Consider the following 21,527-nt stretch of genomic DNA (forward strand, 5'->3'; position numbering starts at 1 on the left):
AAGACCTCACAATCCTCCTGGGAGGATCAGAATCAGACTATTAACACCTGGAGGACATGAGACACCTTTCACATGCCACTGGTTACAGTTCCTTGATGGGTGGCCCAGGACTTCAGCATAGCCTTGCTTTGCTAACATGGAAAGCAAAGTCCCTGGGGCAATCCCAGCCTCAGAGGTGTGAGGGAGAAGCCTACTGCAACGAATGAACACAGAGAGATTCTGTTTGCAAACCAAAATGCTTCCCACAGGTATCACTGTATACACATTGCACCTTTGCCACCCACAGCTAAGACAAGATGGTACACCCACCAATTCCACTTTCAAGCTTAATGAGTTCTGGCAGCAATCCTGACAGCTCAGCACGGCTGCTACTCACAAAGACCGTCTGCACCTTCCTACCCTCCCTCCCTCCCCGCTATCCTGCCAACAAAGCAACAACGACTCTTCGCATCATGGTTTATTCCCCCTCCATATGTACAATTAAGTGTATGCATGACCATTAAAAATAAGGCTACTTATATCATGGCTCTGAAACACATTACAAACCAACTCCATCCCCTCTCATGACAACATTCAAAATGCTTGGTTTCCATGGTGTGCAGAAAGGGGCAAAAACAACCAGACCACATGGGCGATTAAGTGGTATGGGGCTTTGGTAACTGGATCTAGAAGCTTCCTTCTCTAGCTGAGATAGTCAAACACAGCCAGGCCAGTGGGAGGGAGATAGTTATCCCACCACATCCTGGTGAGGTCAGTCCAGGTCCCACGCAGCTGCAGGTCACCTCATCTCAGCATGTTGCTGGTGGCAGGCAGCAGAAGCCCAGGCTCACAGACAGCAGGACAACTTCAGGCTCCCCTTTGGAGCTGCCCCTCCAGGTCGAGGCAGGGGTGTAACGAGAGGAGGAAGGAGAAGCTGCCCTTCTCGATGGCCAGAGGACTTCAGTCTCCAGAGGTGTCAACCTGGGTGACATTTCTCAACATTTAATGCATCTAAAAAAAATAAATCAAAGAAACAACCAAACTGTATCATTATGGGATCTCAAAGTGAATTGCTTGCATGTCCAGATAAGGCTTAGAGACTTCTTCCAGTGGGGATGAAGAACAGTCCGGATGAAAGTACCTGGAGATGTGCAACGGAGGATAGCCCTGTGTGGTCCTGTAAGCTCCCTTCCCAAGTAAATCTGTTCCCATATGCAACAAGAGAGAATCTTCCAGCTTCAGCTTGTGGCTCAATAAATTTTATTATTCCTTTTTGTTTTTATTTAAAAGAATTTGTTCTCCTATCATAAAAATTAGACAACCATACCACCACCACCAGCAGCAGCAAAGTCTGTGGAGTTAATGTTGATGGCAGACAGTTCACTGGTGTTTCCAGTGTCTCAAAATGTCCTAGAAAGTCCATAAATGGAAAAAAAATCCAAACATGATGGTTTTGGGGAGGAACATCAAGGTGATTTTGGTTTCTTGTCCCACTGAGGATCCCAGATGAATACTGTAGCATATCAGCAGGACCAAGTACCTCATGCCTTGAGAGAAAACCCTTCATACCAGCTCCAGTACCTGATTAGTAGGGAAGACAAGACATTTAGAATAGGAATTTATGACATTCATTATCTCCTACATCAGCATATAGATCACTAGGACAGGACTGACCCTTCTGTCTCCACCCCTTACCCTTTATTCACCGGCATGCAATAATATCACGCAAATGGGATAAGCACTTGGCAAGGATCCCAATTTTGATGTCTCTCCGCACTATGATAAATTACAGCATGAAGCAAAAAAATCCACAGTTGCCTCATTTCCACACTCATCCCAATCAAGCAGCTCTTGGAAGCTTTGTAAAATGGAGATCAGAGATCTTGTCCTCTCAGCCCTCTGTGCTCACAGTTCCCTTGCCCACGCTAAGACGGTACAGCAGCCTCTCAAGGCGTAGTCTCGAGATGGCAGAAGAGTGACCATGAGGGCTGTCACAGCCTCTATTAACCTCGTTTGGTTTTACTGGGGAAGGCTCTAGAGCTTTAGCTTGTGGGTACTGTCTAGCACAGCATCTGCCCCCAGACTGGATTCGTCCTTTCCCAGACCACCCCACCTCCCCCCTGCACGCTGCCAAAGGCAAATGGACATACCCGAGCTCTGACAGCCCTGGCTGTTTGCACATTTCTCTGCCTTCCCTCATTAACAAGCAAACTGCATGACCAAAATCTCTCCCAATCACTCTCCTGTTGCTGCTGGATTCATTTCAAGATATTAAAAATATCTGTGCATTTTTTGTCCATTTTACTAAGAAGGAAGCAACCAAAGTAATGAGCAACCAAGTACAAGGCCTGCTATGTACAAGAGGCTATGGCATCCCATGCTGCAACAGCAGGAGTAAATAGGCTACTCATGGACTAAAAAGGTGGAAAAAAAATATGTTTTCATATGCAGTCAAACACAGATGACTCTGGTCTCTCCCCATTCCTTCTTTTTTCTGTGATTTTTCTGGGACTGTTCAGACCAGATATTCTGGTCTGGCTCCAAAGAGCTGCTGTTGTCAGAGGGATGCGAGAGGAAATCAGGATGAGAACCCCAGCTTCATGAAAGTGACAATTCAGAGTGTAACCAAACAGCAAGTAAAGCCCTTTATCAGTAGCTACAGAAAGCTGCCAGAGCTCTGGGCTACAAGTTTACGGTGTTAACCACCAAGCCTCAAAAGCACGGTGGAAGTCAATGTTGCTGTGTACAATCTGGGGTGGCATCAGACCTGGGGGGTCTCCAGAGGATCAGCACCAGCCTGGGTTTGAGTTTTTCCTGGCTGTCTGATAGACACGTGAAGAAAATACCAAGTATTTTCCATATTACACTTCATGGATAGAAATACATTGAACAGACAACCTGGAAGACTTTTAATGCAAGTGCTGAAAACCTGGCAAAATGCTGGCACCTCAGTGCACGGGGAAGGCTGTTGCTTTCACAAAACCCTGCGCTGGCAGCTGCCGTCTGTTACAGCCAGCCTGGGCACCAGGAGTAAGCAAAGCGAAGGAGCATCCCTGCTCATTTCAAACACTGCTCCAGCCGGCTGCACATCAGAAGCTCAGCTTCGAGCTCTGCTGTACCCAGTGTCAGCAGCAGCCGCCAGAGGATGGGCTGTGGTTAACGCACAGCCTCAGCTGCCACGAGAACCAGTGTGAGCCTGGGGAGATGCTTGGGCCAGACTCCCCGTGCTAGTAAGACCTCAGGAGCAGCGGAGGCATGGCAGGAGCTGGACGGCCACCAGCAGCTTTTCTACACCTTGCTTTAACTGGGTTTCATTGCTGGCGCACTGTCTGCTCGCTCTACCACATGCCAGAGGCAAATACGTCATTTAAATTACAAACTTCTACAGTTGGGATGACCTCCTCTAGTGGTTTGTCCTGGCTGTATGATTTCTCTGACCTTGCTCTTCACTAACAACAGATTCCAGCATTCAAGAGGAGATCTATGAAATAACTTACCTTAATTGTACCCTGACTGTTAGCAGCAATCAGCACGTTGGACTCCTGGAAAAAAACAGAAGAGGTACTATCACAATCTGCATTGCTTTTTTTTTTTTCCTCACCCCCCCCCCCCCCCCCCCGCCTTTTTTTTTTTCCTTCCTCCTGCTCCTTTTTGGAAGAATGAGCAGAGAAGCAGCAGTTGTTTTCACCTTAGCCATTAGAATTCTAGATAATTTCAAAGGGACTTAATTCTTACTATTTCCAAGATGCTTTCCAGGCTAACTCTTATAAAAGTTACACTACCTTGAAGAATTAGAAAGCAATAATCCTTAGTGCTTGTACAGAGCTTTAAATCTCCAAAGCAATTTACAAACATAAAATAATCCTCACAGTCTCCCCGTGAAGTGGGCTAATAATAACAATAATAATAATAGTAATAATATTAATCTTTTGGCAGCATATGGACAAAGGTCTCCAGTGCCCTAACTAAACTGCCTATCACCATGACAAAACCTCCCCAGCTCTGAGGCCACACCACCTCTCCCACAGCCAAGAGGTTTCAGACAAGTAAAACAAAGAGAAGAGATGAGAGTAATAGTAGATACACCCAGTTTGGAAGGGAAGATAAACAGAAGTCTCCAGCCCTGCTTTATGCACAAAGGCAGTATCTATTTACCTCCTGCCAATTGATGGAGTTGCATTTGGAGATGTCCTGGTTGTCTGCAAATTAATGGTCTGCTGCATCAGGCAGGCAACCCCCAGGCAAAAACTAGGAGACAGCGGCTGCTCTTCAGACTGCATTCCTGATGTGGCCAGCAAGTGCAGATGCACAAAAATTGTTCAGCCAGGGGAAATCCAAAGGAACGTGACTGTGCCAATAAACCTAAAGCATGTAAGTGCTGGGGTGCTGGCAACAACCCTGGAGATGCCAAGGTCAAACCGCTGCTCCCAGACCAGTGTCCCGCATCCGCTTTATATCCCCACTACTGTGCCAGTAGTAGCACAGACTGCCAAACTGCCTGCCACGAACCGTTTTCTCTAAAGACAGCTGATATCTTCTCAGACACATTTTTCGATTTCTCTTGCTGCTTCTATCCATCCCCAGACAAACTTGCTGCAATTATCCCATCGCTTAACACATGCATTTTTAATAAACTCAGTGACTAGAATATGCCCCGCTCCAAAGGGAGCAGACAGGCAGCTCAGCCCAGCCCCAACAGGATTGCACACTGCCTCGCCACGAGGTTCAGGACTTTGCACTGCCATCAGCTTTGAAGCAAAGGGAGAAAAAACCTTTTCAATGCACAAACCCACTGATCAGGTAAGAGTAGCCTTGTGGTGGACCGCTGGGCTAATTGTTATACATAGATTTGTTCACCCCGGTTACAATCATTAAAGGATTAGTTAAAACTCCTGATATTATCTCACCAATGATCCTGTAAGTCAAAGCTCCTGAAAAGAAAGTGTATCCTCAAAGGAAGCATATACTCCAATTTCCATTAATTTGGTGGCTAAAAGGGTCTAATCCCATGAACTGCTCAGCTTCTGGTTAGCAGCATTAAAATCAAAACCCACCAGGGGGAATGCAGCTATAGATGTGATTTGGGGACTAAAACAGGGACCGGGATACCAGAAAGGATTTTGGACGCAAGGGAGAGAGACCAGCAGCTATCTAGTGTGCAGTGCAAGAGCCTTGAACTCCTGAGTACAGATGATCCAAGGTTTGAATGATTCCTGTTTGCACCATAAGCGATTGGTAATTCATCCTGCTGCTGCAGTCTGCTGGGGTACCACTGTAAATGAACTCTGGTTCAATGAACAGTTTTACCTGCTAAATAAAATAAAAACGCCAGAGGGTAATATACTCTCACTCCCTTGTTCTTCAGAAGCCACTGGGTTCTTTTTTCAGCAGGGTCTGAGCTAATCACCGCTCTGCTGCTTTCAGCCACAACCATGAGACGCAAACGGGAGCAGACAGCAACAAAATTAGCACCAAATCTGTCATCGAACAAACAGTGACTTGCTTGTTAAGGTACTCCAGCACTGCTTCCCTGGGAACTCAGCTAAGTAACTTGTTTTTAATCCTCTAAAGAAACAATTCTCTTCCTTTCGTGCTGCCTGTAAAACAGCCAATATATTCAACGTGTTAAACGCCTAAGCAAGTCGTGAGGTTGCTTAGATCCGTAGGTTTGTAACTCATGACAGCTGTGTGCATGCTGAACCAATCTTTTTGCCAAGACATGTACGAATGGAGTGACCATGTCCTCAAAACATAACCACCATGACCACTGAACTGGTAGAATACCCACGTCACCCACTGCACCACTACAAGCACCTGTATCTCTCAGGCATGAAAATAGAAGGTATCACCATCCATTGTGGTTGCATGTTCTACTTTACCATAATTCATGTTTCTAGGCAGAACAAGAAGGTTGAAAGGCTGGCCTTCCCTCCTCATCCCTCCTAAATTTGTTGTCTGCAGGAGCCAGGAACTCTCAAAGCAGAGGCAGGGGCTCTATTGGAGATCCACCCCAAGTGAGTAGTCCTGCTCTGAAGAAATCAGTTATTAAAGTGCCCCTTCTATGCATGCACCTCCTCCTACGGGTGGTTAGCACTTGTAGCCCTACTTCAAAGAAGAGGCAAAAGGTGCCAGCTACCTTTGCTAAAATAAAATTGAAGGAAAACAAAATGAAAACTCACAACAAAAACCAAGAAATGAGAGATTGCTGCCTGGCAAGCAACAGCATTTTGTTCCACGTGGTTGCTAATCTCAAGCATTACTGCACACTGGTGGAAAGCCACCGACTGTGTAACCTGATGAAATGTGGCAACCTCTCTTCTGCACATCAAAGCAGATAAGGAGAGATGGGTGGAGACGTGGCATGGTGCGCTCTGGTTCGCTGTGATGAGATAATGTGGCATCTCAACAAGCCAGGGACAGCCATAAAATTGATGGGGAACAGCTTAAAAGTTTTGGTCCTGTTAAGTCAACAGGAAAGAACAAGGCTCTGGGGATGACAGGAGTATGCATCTTCTTGTCTCTTGGCATTACATACGAATTTAGAAAGATTAATCGACAAATGTAGGGGCGTCTTAGGACTTACATTAAGATTTATACAGGGTGCAGGTCCAGTACTGCTCTAAGATGCTCCAGGCCTGTCCTGTGGTAAGCCTTATGAACAGCCTTCCACACGTGCCAACTTTTTCCTTGACTGCAGAGGCAGTGTTGTGGGAAGCCTGAAGGACAGTTCCTTGACATTGGGAAGGACTTGACTCCACCACAAATCTTTGTTATTGCCTACAGCCTGGACACATATCCACATGGAGGTAGGCATTATGCAAAGTGAAGCTGTAAATCAGTCCTGAGTGCAAAGACAGACCAGGCAGAAGCACCTCTGCCTTCAACCTGACGCATCCCTGTTCTCCCAGATGTGGCACTGGATGAACATGACTGGTCCACCCATAGGAACTCAGGAGCATTTGCCCTTGGGATTTGAAGGGACTTTCATTGATTGTGCCAAACCAGCACATTCTTGATGGCAAAGAAAAACAAAATCAAATCTAGGACCTTCCTGAGTAGATGAAATACCTGCTACATTCACCATTCCAACAAATTATTCACCCAGTGACAGCTGGTTTTTGAAGCACACCAATTTCCTTCCCTCCTAGAGCCCTGTGTTTGGATGGCCCTGGGGAGACAATTTGTACAGGGAAGGAAGGGAGGAGAAGGAAAGTCTGGCTGACTGCTAGTATTCATGCAAGAGCAGTCGCATTAAGAAAATCAGAAATGCTCTGGATGTTTCGCGAAGCTTGAGGAAACCCAGCTGAACAACTGAAAAGTTGTCAGTGCTGCTTCTGTGCAATAGGGAGTAAGAGACAGCTGAGGTTGTAGCTCTTCCACTCTTTCTTTATATCTTTGTGCAAGAAAACATGGGGGTTGAGGGGGAACTAAATTAATGTCACCCCAGATAGCTGTTAAAACCCCACACATCTCCTTGGAGGGACACACACTGATGCCCAAGCAGACTCAAACTCTATGGAGCAAGAGAAAATTCCAGACAGACCCTCTAGCTAAGCTGTAAATCCAGCCTCCCAGTAACTGCAGGGCTCATCTCCAGCCATCCCTCTTCCCTTCTAAAGAGTCACCATGGACACCTGACTGCAGCCACAGTGCTTCGGGAGTTCAGCATCCCTCCCCATCAGAAGGCTCAGGCAAAATCACAGCTGAGTGTTTACTGTCTTCTTTCCTGACACAAAAGAGACAGCCTGTCCCAAAGGGGCTCAAAATAGGCAAAATGAGCACAAATCACTTGGACAGTTTGTTTTTCCTTTAATGTAATCCTTTGTAAAACCACGCCTCCTCCATTATCCCGCATGTATCAGTCCTTGAAGTGAAATACAGAAGCTCACACTGAGGGAAAAGCTGGAGCATGGTCTACAGAAGAGGAGGAGCCTGGATGCTGACTTTGAAACATCTCGGTCCCCCTGTTGGGAGTGAAACTGTCAACCAGAACATTTATATGTGAACATAACCTACACTTTTTGTAGCTCATAAATGCAGTAGTTTTGCAAAAAGAGACTCAAGAGTACTTGAAGGTTGGGAACTACAGTGGGTAGCTAACAATCACAGCCTTGACCATGTAAGCCAACACATAAAAGATACAGCAGCACTTCTCGGTGCTGTTAACCTGACAAAACAACCCTTTAAACAAACTTAACCAACAGTGTTTCCCTGCAAGGCCCATGCTGAGGAAAGAAGAAAGTTTGGCTAAAGGAGAAATGATACAACACGGACTTATTTCCTACTTCTGCTCTCCATCCTACCTTCCACAGATACCAGCAGTAACACAACAGGCTGAAGAAATTCGGATTGTAAAGATGCCAGTGGCGAAGCAAGATGTGTCTCCAGGTTATACATGCATGTGTTCATGCAAGGGACTGTAAATCATATTTCAGACTTTCACCATATTCTAAAATAACTACAGGCCACAAAGTTTGTGCCTCTTACGCCCCTTTTCTGCACAAATAAATCATATATGATTCAAACTTCCAGCAGAGTCATCACTGAGGTAAGTGTAAATTTTCTGGATTTTCAGCTAGGTTTGTTCCATGGATTCACAATTAGGATTCCTAAAGCTTTCATTTTAAATTAACAACTCACCTCGCCACCCCAGCAGACATTTTTGCTAATGAATGGCTGGTTCGTCAGCAATTCCCTTTCAAGCAGACGGACTCGCTGCCAGCGAACTCTGAACACTCACTCAAAGGAACAGGAGCCTAATTAAGTAAAGTTGTTGATACAATAGGAAAATACACTGGGTGAGAAAGCCTGCACTCAAGTGGCCATTGCCTTATGTTATTTATAGGCAGAATAAAAGTATATAGTTGAACTAAATCTAGTGGTGTTTGTACAGAAAGCCCTTTAAGTAAAGCTACTCAGTCCTTACTGAAGATGGCAGCTATTACTTAGGTGCTGGCTTTTAGGACTGAGCTGCAGACCATCTGCAAGACATATTTCACCAAAACTTTTCCCATCGACATCACACACAAAGTCTTTTCATACATCAAAATACGTGAAAGCAGTTCCCCAACAGACCACCACTGCTTGACTGCTCTTCATCTTGTAATTAGCAGATTCTAACGGCTTTTCACTCAATTCCCCTGAGACTCAGTTATTTTCTTGTTGTATGACTCAAGTCAGCTTTTGTTTTTGAAAGAAAATTACAAATTCTAACCTAGGAAACACGATGAACCTCCAGCGTACAAAAAATCAAGATGCTTTTAAAAGCTAAACTGCTAGATTAGATCTCTTCCCAGCAGGACGATGTGCGGCACATGGAATTCTGTTCTTTTTATTTCCATTGTTGTGATACAATTGTTAGCAACGGAGGGGTGCACGATGGGGTTGTTAAAGTGGTGCACAACCCTCTACCTCTCTGTGTGCCAGAATTTGCCTTATATGCCATCACACTCACCTAATGTTAATCCATTTTGAACAATTTTAAGGGATTATTTATTATGTATACTTCGAACATCAGGCCCAAGCAAAAATTAATTACTTCTTTAAACCAAGTACTTTAAAGAACAAGGTCTTACATATAAAAGATGTCACATTTCAGGAGTGGCAACACCTGACTTGTTGTTTGAAACCTGGAATGGAACACACATGCCTAAACTGTGTCTTTTAATCCTTAGAAACTGTATTTTTATCGCATTCTGAAGGTAATTCTTTTGTACACACAGAGATAAAGCCTCCTCAGGCTTATCTGGACACCCCCCCCCCCCCCCCCCCCCAAAGCAACAGCTCAATATATCTGGAAAAGGTCTCGCCTGTGCTTCCTTCTAGATCCAGCCGCAAATACACAATCTTTTGGTTTTTTAAGTTTATAAATGCTGCACAATTACACCCACAGAGCATAATAAAGGTATTTTCCTAAAACATTAACCCACAGATTTACAGATGACAGCACTCCTTTGCCTTGCTTTCCATAGAAAGACTTGCCTACGGTCACATGCACACATGTATAGTTTCTTCTCACGTAGGAATTCATGGACACAGTATAAAGGGGAAAAAAGCTTTCAAACAAATTAGTGTTTTCATCATCCTACATCACGCAGAGTTTGCAGCTTCTGCACAAGATGAAGCACGTCTCGCTAGGAAACATGCACAGGTAGAAATTCAACACTCCTTGAATCCCTCCCCTCATTTTTCTGCAATTCCAGACTTTAATCTCTGTACCAGGGATGCTTTTATCAAGTTTTCTGACACTTCCACATCTGGTATTTTCTAACCGCGACACTCAATACATGAATATATCCCTCTTTCCTGCTCCCTGAAGCAGCAGTCTTCTCATTTTTGGATTTTACACTTAATGCATTTTTTTTACTTCTATTTAGACCAAACTCAGCACAAGAAGATGCTGTATAACTGGAAGCTTATTTGCTATCATATATACTCAGGTCTCTGTATTCACAGAGCATGGGTGCCCAGGGGAAGGCAGTCCAAGGCTTGCTCCAGTGACACACTCAAATGAGTAGTAAGCTATCTCCCAGCCAAGTGAGAAATCACTTTTTCTTAGCATGACCTTTCTTTTCAGCATGTAGCTCTCAAGAAAACGACATCAAGAAGGCAACTGAAGACCAGGCTAGAAGAAAATAGAGGTACACACGTGCGGTGCTGCACACAGACACGAATTTGCACCATCTTCTGAATTCAAGATGGAAATGGAGGCCAGTGAGACTGATGAAAGAGGGCAAAGAAAGCTCTGCAAGTTTCCACCTCAGGAATTGTTGCTATATTACAGGCGACTGCCTCTATAATTTAGTCTTTCTGGAACAAAACTGGTTTTGATGAGCGCCTAATTTATTTAGAATTCAAGATGAGAATAACTCATCAGACACTTATTATTCTGCATCTACTGCCAAGTGAAGTACACAGCTCTAACAGCTGTTGCACACTCCCGATCAGGCAAGGTAGGGAGACATATGCTAAAACCAAATTATGGTGGCATTAACCCCCCTCCCCCAAAGGGCAAGTCTTCTCCTCCTTTATATGTAGGAATATTGAGCTCCACTGCCCATCTATCTGTGACAAGGTCTCTAAAGCTACTTGTTCCTGTGGTCGTATATCCTGGGATTTCAGACGCTCCCCATAAACAATATGCTCCAGGCCTTGAACAAAGCAGCAGCAGTATATAAATATAGTTTGCAATAAGCCTACAAAAAACGTATACATAAACATGCAACACATTAGCATCAATATTGCAAAACCACAGGAAATGGCTAGGCATTAGTTTAGTGAAAACAGCTTTTAACATCTATTCTCTTAATACTTAACGCTCCCCAAATATTCGTTTGGCAATTTTACATAATGCAGTGCTGTATGTCCCTTGACAACTGCACAGTCAGAGACCTGCATTTCTACCGCTGATACATTTTCCTCCTTTCTTTTCTACTTTTTCTTGCAGTCAGTCATTACATCATGCTGGAGGTGATGAATTTAATCTCTCCCTAGCCAAGGTCATGTTGCCCTGCCCATCAGTGCTGTACGTGGCAAAACCAAGCCCTGGGGTTGTATCATTACTATTGCTATCACTTATGCTTCTCTTCCGAACCGGCCTCAAAACCAGAACGAGCCATCTGAAGTAACGGCCACCAATCTGCATGACAGTATTCAGAAATGTGACCTAAAGCTGGTAGTTTTAGGTAGTGATTTTGTGCAGACCAATGGCAAACCATCGGGGACTGGAGCCATAAACAGAAATCAGCAGAACATGAAAAGCCTCTTCAGTCAAAACTACCCCAGAATAGACAAACAGTCCACCCTACAAGCACAGCCTACCATGAGTGCCACACAGCCCAGTCCTGAAGCACAGCAAGGACCACCACTCCCTGATGTTGCACTGGGAAGGAACAGATGCAGCTGGGAAACTCCTGAGAAGCTAAAAACCATCCTTTCCCACACCTCCTCAGTCCTCTAATTTACAACATATTCCTTGCCCTACTGTGAAGGGCCCTACTCCAGTTTAAGCCCTGCTTCATGTTTAGCTGCTTGTCTTATGTCTCTTCCTTTCACTTTCAATGTGTTTCTCCCATCCCTCTTACCCTCTCTCTTCTTCCTTCTCCTTTTTGCCAGGTCAGTGCTTTCTCTTCCAGCTCAACTGTATCCAACACTCCTCAGTTGCTCAGTTCCCTCTTTCAAATCTTCTTCACACTTAAATCAGCAATTCCCTAGTTTGTGCAAGAACGCTTTTCATCTTTCCCAGACCATCTGTCCCATATACCCTTTAGGGCTTTTGTATCTGTGAGATCATTGTCCCTTGCATGGTATCTCTCATCAAACCCTGCTTCCAGCACTCTGTTCTTGAATTTCAACTGCCTCTTCCACAGCACCATGTACATCTTCCCACCTTCCCTTCCCTCCCCTTGTGAATCCACCTTTGAAAATCCTACTTACAGAACAATTTTCATTTCTTTGCAACGCCTTTGCCTCCAACATACTAGCACCCACACCAATGTGCACAACTTCCTTGGGTTCAGAACAGTTAACCTTCCTCTCTGGTCCCAGTAGGCAACCAACCATATCTGCTCCCACAGGCTGCCTTCCCTTTTTAGCTCTGTTCTTCTAGGTCCTCAAACTCATTACTGCACTAGGATGACATATCTGTTCCTCTGGTCCCTGCCTGGCTGTCAGCTGCAGCTCATTCCCACATCCACCTCAGAAACATCGGCCTAGATAAAGAACAGAGGATAGATGAATATAAGGAGGTAGAAGTCTTAAGGTTAGACACTGAAACACCATGTTATTTTGTGGGAAAAATCCACTGCTGGGTCAGGAGCTTTGAACAGGAGAAGGTGATCCAAGTCAGCAGCCTTGCAGGCGCACACATGCCCCGGATAACCTTTCTTTCATGCTTTTTCCTGATACACAAGAGTGAATACCACACATCAGCTGCTGTGCTGAACTGATGCACGCTCCTCCGAAGGCCGACAAACTGTTTCTAAGTTGGGCCAAGAGGGATCACTGCTAGGTGATGCATCTCCTGTGCTCTACGAAGCTCTCGGCGTGCTGTTGATGCTGCCAGTGGTTTCCCTGGGCCAGGCACTGGAATCTGGATCCTGTTATCAAACCAGTCCCCAAACAGAAATATCACAAAATAAGCTGTTAGCTGGGCCAGCTCCTGCTTCCCTTCCTCTCCCAGTGCCATTACTTTCAGTCTCTAAATAGCAGAATGATACAGGCTTAAAACTGACCCAACCACCTTGGCATTAATATTTTAAATTATTAAGTCTTAGCTCTCTAATGCCAATAAATCATTTATATGTGCACATTTAATTAACAATCCAATCAGTAAAAACAACTTAGCATTCGCCCAGCACATTTTATCAGAGGAACCAAAGACACATTACAACATTAATTAAGTGTAACAAATGCTCTGGTAAGGTAGCTGAGTATTATCCTGCTTTGACATGTGGGGAAACCGAGGCAACACACTCAGTGGATTTGCCCAAGGTTAATCCAGATGTTCACAATGAGGTGCTGAAGAGAGAAAGCAAGGAGAAATACCACTGAGATTTAACTCTCCTAATAAACGTTCCTTTTCTGAACTGCACTATTTACTTATTTGCTGATGAGAAATCTGTTCCAGCTGTGATCCTCTCCCAAACAGACTAGGGGCACAAACCACTGCTGTCAAGTATGCTAAAAATCAACCCTAAACTGCAGCAGCCTGCCAGGTGAAGCTGAATGCGCTGGGTCCAACTCGATACCCAGCTAAACCCCAAGGTTTTGATGAACACTTAATGACCCTTTTCCACCCCACAGTTCACACTATGCACACATGTAAGCTCATGGGATGCTGGACACTTGCCCAGCAGTCATAGGTCCTAGATCTACACTGAGTGTCTCCTCAAGGGCTCCAACAACTCATCCAATCCTTGGCGAGTTTCACACCAGGTTCCCATGCCAGGAGCATGGGAGAAGAGCAAGAAATTCCCGACTGACGCCGAGTATGCTCACAACATGCTGAACAGTCATGAATCTTGGAAAATATCAGGTGTCCCAGTATCCTCACTTTTCTACAAACCCATAGTTTAACCAGTCTTCAGGCCACACAGAGCCCATCTTGCCATCTCCTCTTTCCTTCCCACACCCAGGTGACAACCCCCACAGTGGCCCCAGACAATGGTGGCACCCACACTATTGCAGCAGCTCTGTTTGAGGACATGCTCCCTTGTGCCCTCAACTTAGGGGAGTTCTAGATCCAGCAGTTTTGTTTGCTTTCCCCATTTGGTACAGAAAAACACTGGTTTTGGGACTAAGGGTACAGCTGACAGCCAAATTTGTTTGCCCAAAGCATCAGGGATGGCTCTTTTGATAGTGCCTGGCAGCCATCTAGAATTCGGTCCAACAGCTCATACTGGAACAAGTTCAGCCTCAATTTTTCCAAAAATCATGAGTTCTGCTCTGTATGCAAATTACATGCTGTGGAAACACTTTATGTTTCCCAATTACCATGTGATGAAACGTTTCAGACCCTGATGATGATGCCCGCTGCCAGTCCCTTTAACCTAAGTGCACACCTCTCGGCAAAGCTGGATGGATTTTCGCAAGTTCTCACTGAAACCCAGAGAGCTCATCTCTTCAACATCTTTGGCAACTGGATCTCTATGATTAAGGGACCCGAGTATAGACACAAAGTCTGTCTCATGACGGTAGGATGCAAAGCCTTCCTTCTCCAAGCAGAAGGATGCACAGAGTTGCTTATAAGACAATAATCACAAAGTCGACGGCTCCTGCATGGCTCCCAGTCTGAGACAGGGCACGCAGAAGATTAAATAACACGGAATTCACCTAATTAAAGCAAGAAAGAAAAAGGCTTGGCTATTATTAAGGTATTGAAGCTACCATAGGCTTAAGACAGGGCAGATAAAACCCTGAACTAACCTCTAGAGAAAGAGGTCTTGCAACTGTGTAACTGGTGGGAACACCTCCTGGCCAGTGCTAGTGGGACAGGGTGGGAAGAAAAGCCTTACTAAACCCTTCACATGAAACCATCCCCTCAAAGCAAAAGTGGAAGAACAATTAATCCATTACAACCACAGATGGTGGCAATCAATACAGGAGAACAGGTTAATCATAGGAGATGTCAGGAATGATGAAGGGAGCCAAGCCGAGTCAGGCTGGCTGGGTCAGCAAGAGGGGAACACTTTGGCAGGAACTCATGAAATGTCTGATGGACCGAGGAAATCAATTTATTTAAAACTGATAATGCATTCATACTCTGCTATTGTTCATTTTATACTGTTTGGCTGTCAACGGTTTGGGGCAGGGAGCTGTCACCTGCTGTCTGGACAACATCTAGTGTGGTGGGTTGGTCCTGGCTGGATGCCAGGTGCCCACCGAAGCTGGTCTGTCACCCCCGTCAGCCGGACAGGGGAGAGAAAATGTAACTGAAGGCTCATGGATCAAGGTAAGGGCAGAGAGAGACCACTCACCAATTACCATCACGGGCAAAACATGCTACAAAATTTAACGTATTGCCTCTGAGAAGTCAGACTACAGTAACGAGAAATAATCCCCAAATATTCAAACACCATCTCCTTGCTCCTCCCTTCTTCCTGTGCTCCACTTTACTCACAAATTCTCTATCTGCTCCCCCACAGGGGTGCAGGGGGACAGGGAATGGGGGCTGGGGTCAGTACACCACACACTGCCTGCCTCCTCCCCCTCCTCCCCAGCAGGTGGTCCCTCCCACAGGACCCCAGACTCCACAAACCCCTCCAATGCAGGCCCTTCCCAGGGGCAGCAGCTCTTTCATACTGCCCCAGCCTGGGTCCCCCCCGCGGGGTGCAGCCCCCTGGGCACAGCCGGCTCCAGCCTGGGCCCCCGTGGGGTCAGAACTGCCCCCAGCACGGGCTTCTTTCCCGATGGGCCCGGCCAGGAGCTGTGCCAGCATAGCTGCCCACGGATCAGGGCTCCTTCGGGCACCCGCTGCTCCGGGGGAGGGGGGGATCTGCCCCCCCATGGGCTGGGGGCTTCACCACAGGCTGCCCAGGAATCTCTGCTCCAGTGCCTGGAGCCCCCCCGGCCTCCTCCTGCCCTGACCTGGGTGCCTGCAGCGCTGCTGCTCTCACATTCTCATTCCTGTTGAACATGCAGTTTTCTTTCTCCATTTCTTAACTGTGCTGTCCCAGAGGTGCTGCCACCGCCGATGGGCTCAGCCTTGGCCAGCGGCTGGCCTGCCTTGAAGCCAGCTGGTGTTAGCCCCACTGGGCATGGAAGCCTCTGCTATCTGCTCACAGAAGCCACCTCTACAGCCCCCTCTACCAAACCCTAGCCGCACAAACCCAATACACCTCATCCATTGCATCTCCTGCCAATTGTAACTTCTTTGCATCGTCCTAACAAAAATAATTTCCACCTTTAAGACTGGCCTGACACAATGCAAGCCTTCGAACTGTGTTACTGGATGGGCCAAAAGCCCGGCACCCACGGAAATCAAAGCTTTTGTTTCCCTTTAAGCCAGGAATAGTGTATTTAATAGCAACAAGAACAGAGTCACGGGTCTAAGTGTCAGCGCTGAGGATGCTGTCTGGGGGAGGGGGGGAAATGACAGCATGTAAGGATGCTGCATCTCCAGCCGAGGCTGCAGGCAGGGAGGGTGGGGGATTACACATCTGCAGGGTGAGCAGAGCTACAGGAAGGGGAAGGGAAGCACAGCAGGAGAGCAAAAATATCTCATCCCCTAGAGGCTACTTCCACCCAAAGGGCTGCAAGCTGCTCAGTGGTAAGAACAGAAGAGGGAAGGGTACCTGCCTGCAAGGTGGCCCAGCTCGTAGCTGCATAAGCTACTACAGGAAACATAGTTCTTGTATTTTCTATGTGACATGTGCCACAGAAGTGAAATCACCAGGACCCCATGAGATAACAGAAGAGACAAACTGTTTCTTGCAGAGAAAAATCAGGGCACAAACATTAGCATGCATATAAGCTTCATACCTATACTAATGCTATTTATAACATACACCGATTTGGGAAAGAGGACTTCGATATAAGGAATGGAAGTTTAATTAAGGTAAAACTAAAGTTTCCATTAATCTTGAAAGGATCATAACCTGCTGCCTCTCCTTCAGCATTCAATTCAGCTAATGCTGTAACAGGATCAAGCACAGCATTACACACCTGAATCCTCCCACAAGGCAGACAAGGCTAGGCAAGCTGTACCAAACCACACTGCCTTCTCTAGTCCTGAGAAATAAGAAGAGCCATCTCCTCAAATTATTGTTTCAAAACTGCCCCAAGTGCAGTGGGCAAATATTTTCACTAGCCAGGCATGCAGGAAAATTATGAAGAAGAAGAGATGTTGATAAACTTGAGATTGGCAATGAAATATAGCAAGAGCCTATACCTGCAAGCAGCAGGTTCTGAGGATACCCAAAACTGTGTTTAAAGTCACAAACAGAAGTTTACTCTTGAGCAGTAACTACACAAAACCCCAGCTATATTTAAATCTTCTCCCTGCATAAAGTCATAGGGTTGTGTTAACTGTTTCCTGTCTTCTGTTCCTGTGGTACAGGGTAGCACAGGTAAGGATGGGGCAGCAGAGCAGAGCATCCTCCTCCAGCCAGCAGAACAATCTCCTCTTCATCTACAGCCAAGAACAGCTCTAAAGCTGGCCTGGCTTGCAGTTAGCATAGTCTTTGTAAATTTGTTATGACCATATGCAAAAGGGAGCTGAACTGGACTTTGAGCTGGGGCAGGTCTGCAAGGCTGTTTGGAAGAGAGTAATCTTTCACTTGTAAACTGGAAGATGATGGAATCTCTGAAAGCAGATACACTGAAGCCCACAAGCCATTTCTGCAGGTCAGTTTTCAAAGTAAGGCCACACTGCAAAATATCAGCTTTGATTACCAAATTTTATAGCTGGTATTGAAAAAGACAGTACAGTAAATTGAATTTTAATAAGGTCTGACTGTACATAAAAGGTGAAGAACTTCATTAAAAAAAACATACAGAGTGCAGGTGACATGTATGAGGTTGCTTCTCTAATATCCTACTACTGATGCTTTCCCCATTGCATTTATCTCGGGGGAGAAGGGAGTGGGAAGAGAAGACAGCTATGCCTTTGGTATTAAGAATGATGAGAGTACAGCTTTATAGCTTTAGTACAATAAATGCAAAGCATGACATCTTCCCTACTTCGTTCTGCAGAATGAACTATTCAAAAGATAATAATGAACTTTGCATCATCTAGAAGACTCAATTGTGCTCTGCTGCCTGCTTCCCTAATCCCATCCATCTAAAACACCCTCGAATCCAGAAGGATGAGTGAAACCAGCAACAAAAATGCACCTGAGAAATCAGAAATCACTGGGTCATTCAGCTGTCGAAAAGCATTTTACATTTAAAAACAAAGGATGTAGAAAAGAAAAACAACTAAAAACCCCACCAAGGACTAAGATTAAAGTCAGAAGAAAAATGAAGGATGTCTTTAGACAAGTTCATTGATTGTGAGAGGGGAAAAAAATATCTGAGCTCTACATATAATTTTTACTAGAGAGAAACTCCCTATTCTTTCATTCACCTTCCACTTTCCCCACTCCCCAAACTCGCTCACTCACCTCTCTCCTTCACCTTACCTCCCCTAAGGAATACCAGGAGGTAGCCCCTGAATTCTAATTGCATTCGCTATTCTACTAAATCACATAGATTAAAATGGGCAAAATTAGTGGGACTCGCCTATCAGGCATTCTCTGCAATACTGGATGAGAAGTCACCTGAAGCTCTAGATGGGCTTTCTTTTGTTTATGGCCTTTAAATAATTCAGAGAGAGGAGCTGTCAAGCTGAATCTGCAAAGCTCCCTTGACTTTGGGCTTGCACTATTAGACTGCCTGCCTATTGTTTATGAAGACAAAAAGGAAAAACGTTACAAGATTGTATGTCTGCATGGGAGGGGAGTCAAGGACTAGAAGAACAAGGGCTGTCATGACAGAAGTCATAAAAAAACCAGATGGGAAAGCAAAAGTAGGCAATAGGTGAAATACAGATATACCAGCAAAGCAGCAAGAGCAAGTTGCCTGTTTGGTCATGCTATAAATAAATAATACTAGCAGTTTCTTGTGTAATATAATGTAATTCTTTAAAAAGGAAAACCCCAAATGCGAATGGTAACTCTAATTAGCAATTAAAAGCACAACTTCTCAGCTGTACAGTTGCAGCCACCTCTCCGAGCTCTCTCTCACTTCTGCAAGCCAGTGACAGTCATCAGGCACCGGGCCAGCACTTAATAATCGTCCCAAACCACAGAGAATAATTTCATCCTTTTTCCCTTTCTTCCCTTCTTTTTCCCTGGGCTCTTCGTGCAGCCAAAGATTTACTAGGTCCTGCTTGGGGACACCAGCAAACTACAGGCAATGGCCCCTGGCATCCAGGGAGCTCACACACTTCAAGGTGCCTTTTAGATTTATTATTTTTTTAAATTACTCTGGGGCATGCATGGCTTTGATGGGGTTTTGCACAGTCATTTTCAATCAAAGCTGCAAACCTGGCTTTACGGCAAATGACTCTTCCTTGAAGCAGCAAGAAGAATTGAGAGGGCAGGGGAACCTCAGGACATGCAGCCCTGCTCCACCCATGCACATCTCTCCAACCAGAATGTAATCACCTCCACAGCCAGCTTGCTAAACCTAATGAGAACTTAAAAAAACCCCAACATTTTAATACAAAACCAATAAACTATGATTACAGTCTTGCTTTAAACTACTGAGCTGGATTAACTCTTGGCAATTATACTTAGCTCTGGATGCTGCAGACAAAACCCTGTCCAAGGGCTGTCCCCACGCGGTGGGCCACTGCAGCTGGGCAGCTGTCTCAGCACATTACGGGATCATGCACATGTATGGAGGGGAACGATCCGGTTTAGTTGGCTCACCTAAAGCAGACAGAGACCTCCACTTTGCTCTGGGAAGACTGCAACGGTGGACAAAACATATTTCTTTTGCCCACGTCTGGTCCCAAATGGTCCCAGCAGCTTCCAGTCCTACAAAATTTCATGATTAAAACAGCCTTTTCTAACACTGTCTTTTCTCCCGGGCTTCTCACTGTATCAAATCCTAAATGAAACATGATGTAACGCATGCAAATAAGCTGAAGAAAAGAGGATTCAAATAATAGTAAAATACCATTAACTGGGAAAGTTTAACTCAGAAGGTCAAAGACAGAAGAAAGATGCTGCAAGAGATGCTGCACAGGGCACATATGCATGCCCAACAGCTTTAAACGTGGCACTGCCGGCTCCCTTCTTACTTGCTCCGTGACTGCCAGCTAACAGCAGGGCCTGAAGCTGCAGTGCCATTAATAAGTCCCTAAATCTCCTGGCCTTGAATATGCTCCTAAACTCCAGGGAACAGCTTGCCAACGGTGTGCTGCCTGCCAGTGTCCTTACAGCAAGGCCATTACACAGCAAGCTGCTCCCCCCCATCTTTTTTTTTTTTCCTTATAATTCTAAATAAGTATTGCCATCTGAAATAAGTATTGCCATCTGAAGTATTGCCAGCTCCCAAACATTGCTACCTGAGAGCAGGCTGTGATCAGTAGTCCTGAAATTAACTGAAGGGCTGTCAAGCTCACACGTCACAGGTCACAGCCTGGAAATCCTTGAATTAGATGCTTCCCCCCATGCTCTCTCCTTGGCCCTCCAAAAAGGCAAGAACCAGATGACACCCATACTCCTTTCTATGCTGTAATGGGGGATTTAGGACAACCTGATGGCTCTACATGCTTCCTGCTGGAAAACAGATTAAAAAAAGCCCCAACTTTAATTCTTAAAACCATGGTTTTGTTGTTAGCATCACTGGCAGCGAACATTTGGGGCTGGTGGCAGCAAACGGGAGTGGTGGATTGAATATGCTGCCCGATGGGCTTGGGTTGCTGAAGCCTGAGCTAGTCCTTCTCTGGGTTCCGAAAGAAGAAACAAAGCTGTGTCATGGTACTTAATTTTCCATCCTGGCCACTCCACAAACCCAGCAGCAGCTCATTTAACGGCAGACCTTCAAGCCACCAGAGGCTTTTGCAGGTAGAGTGAACCCTTCTTACCGCACGCCAAAATCATTTCTAGTTAATATACTACACAGATTTGACCCATTCCATACAACACCTCCTAAGAACTTAATTCTCAAAAAACAGAAAGCATTGTACTTTTTAATGAGCCAGCAAATGAGGAAAAAGCATCCTTCTTCATGTGACGTACTCACAAGCAGCTCTCATACACTTGTGATCTGTCAGCACTGCAAGACCGAAAAAGGCTTTCAATAAAGTGAGATCTGGGTAATGTTCTACATCGCTGTTTAAGGACAATTCAATCATCTTTGTTCTGGATTAAGTCTTGCTCCCGATTAATCTTAACAGAGCAATGAATAGGAAATCCACAACTCAGGAAGCAGGCAGATTTTATCTTTAAACCCAATTCACAAGCAAAATCATCTCTCTTACAATGGATAATTCTGCTACTGTTCAAGTTATTTTCACACAGTGGGTATAAAAAAAATTATCTCTAGATACCTCAAAT

At 45.3% G+C, this 21,527-nt stretch overlaps 1 protein-coding gene and 1 non-coding gene across 3 annotated transcripts in view; both read right to left on the reverse strand.

Annotated features, from left to right (window-relative positions):
* Nucleotides 1-442: 442 nt before the first annotated feature.
* Nucleotides 443-21,527, reverse strand: part of COP1 (COP1 E3 ubiquitin ligase) — a 127,711-nt gene continuing 106,626 nt past the window's right edge. For both annotated transcript variants that reach the window (XM_055815075.1, XM_055815074.1), the window contains exons 19-20: nucleotides 3,477-3,521; nucleotides 443-1,560 (exon numbers count right to left, since the gene is read on the reverse strand). In XM_055815075.1, the coding sequence (XP_055671050.1) occupies nucleotides 1,543-1,560; nucleotides 3,477-3,521 (63 nt within the window). In that variant the 3' untranslated portion in view covers nucleotides 443-1,542. The remainder of the gene's footprint in view (nucleotides 1,561-3,476; nucleotides 3,522-21,527) is intronic.
* Nucleotides 19,855-19,999, reverse strand: LOC114010547 (small Cajal body-specific RNA 3). Its single transcript, XR_003552014.1, has one exon. It is a non-coding gene; the product is annotated as a small Cajal body-specific RNA 3 (non-coding RNA).

This window comes from Falco peregrinus, chromosome 10 (genome assembly GCF_023634155.1).
Source record: "Falco peregrinus isolate bFalPer1 chromosome 10, bFalPer1.pri, whole genome shotgun sequence".
Classification (NCBI taxonomy): Eukaryota; Metazoa; Chordata; class Aves; order Falconiformes; family Falconidae; genus Falco; species Falco peregrinus.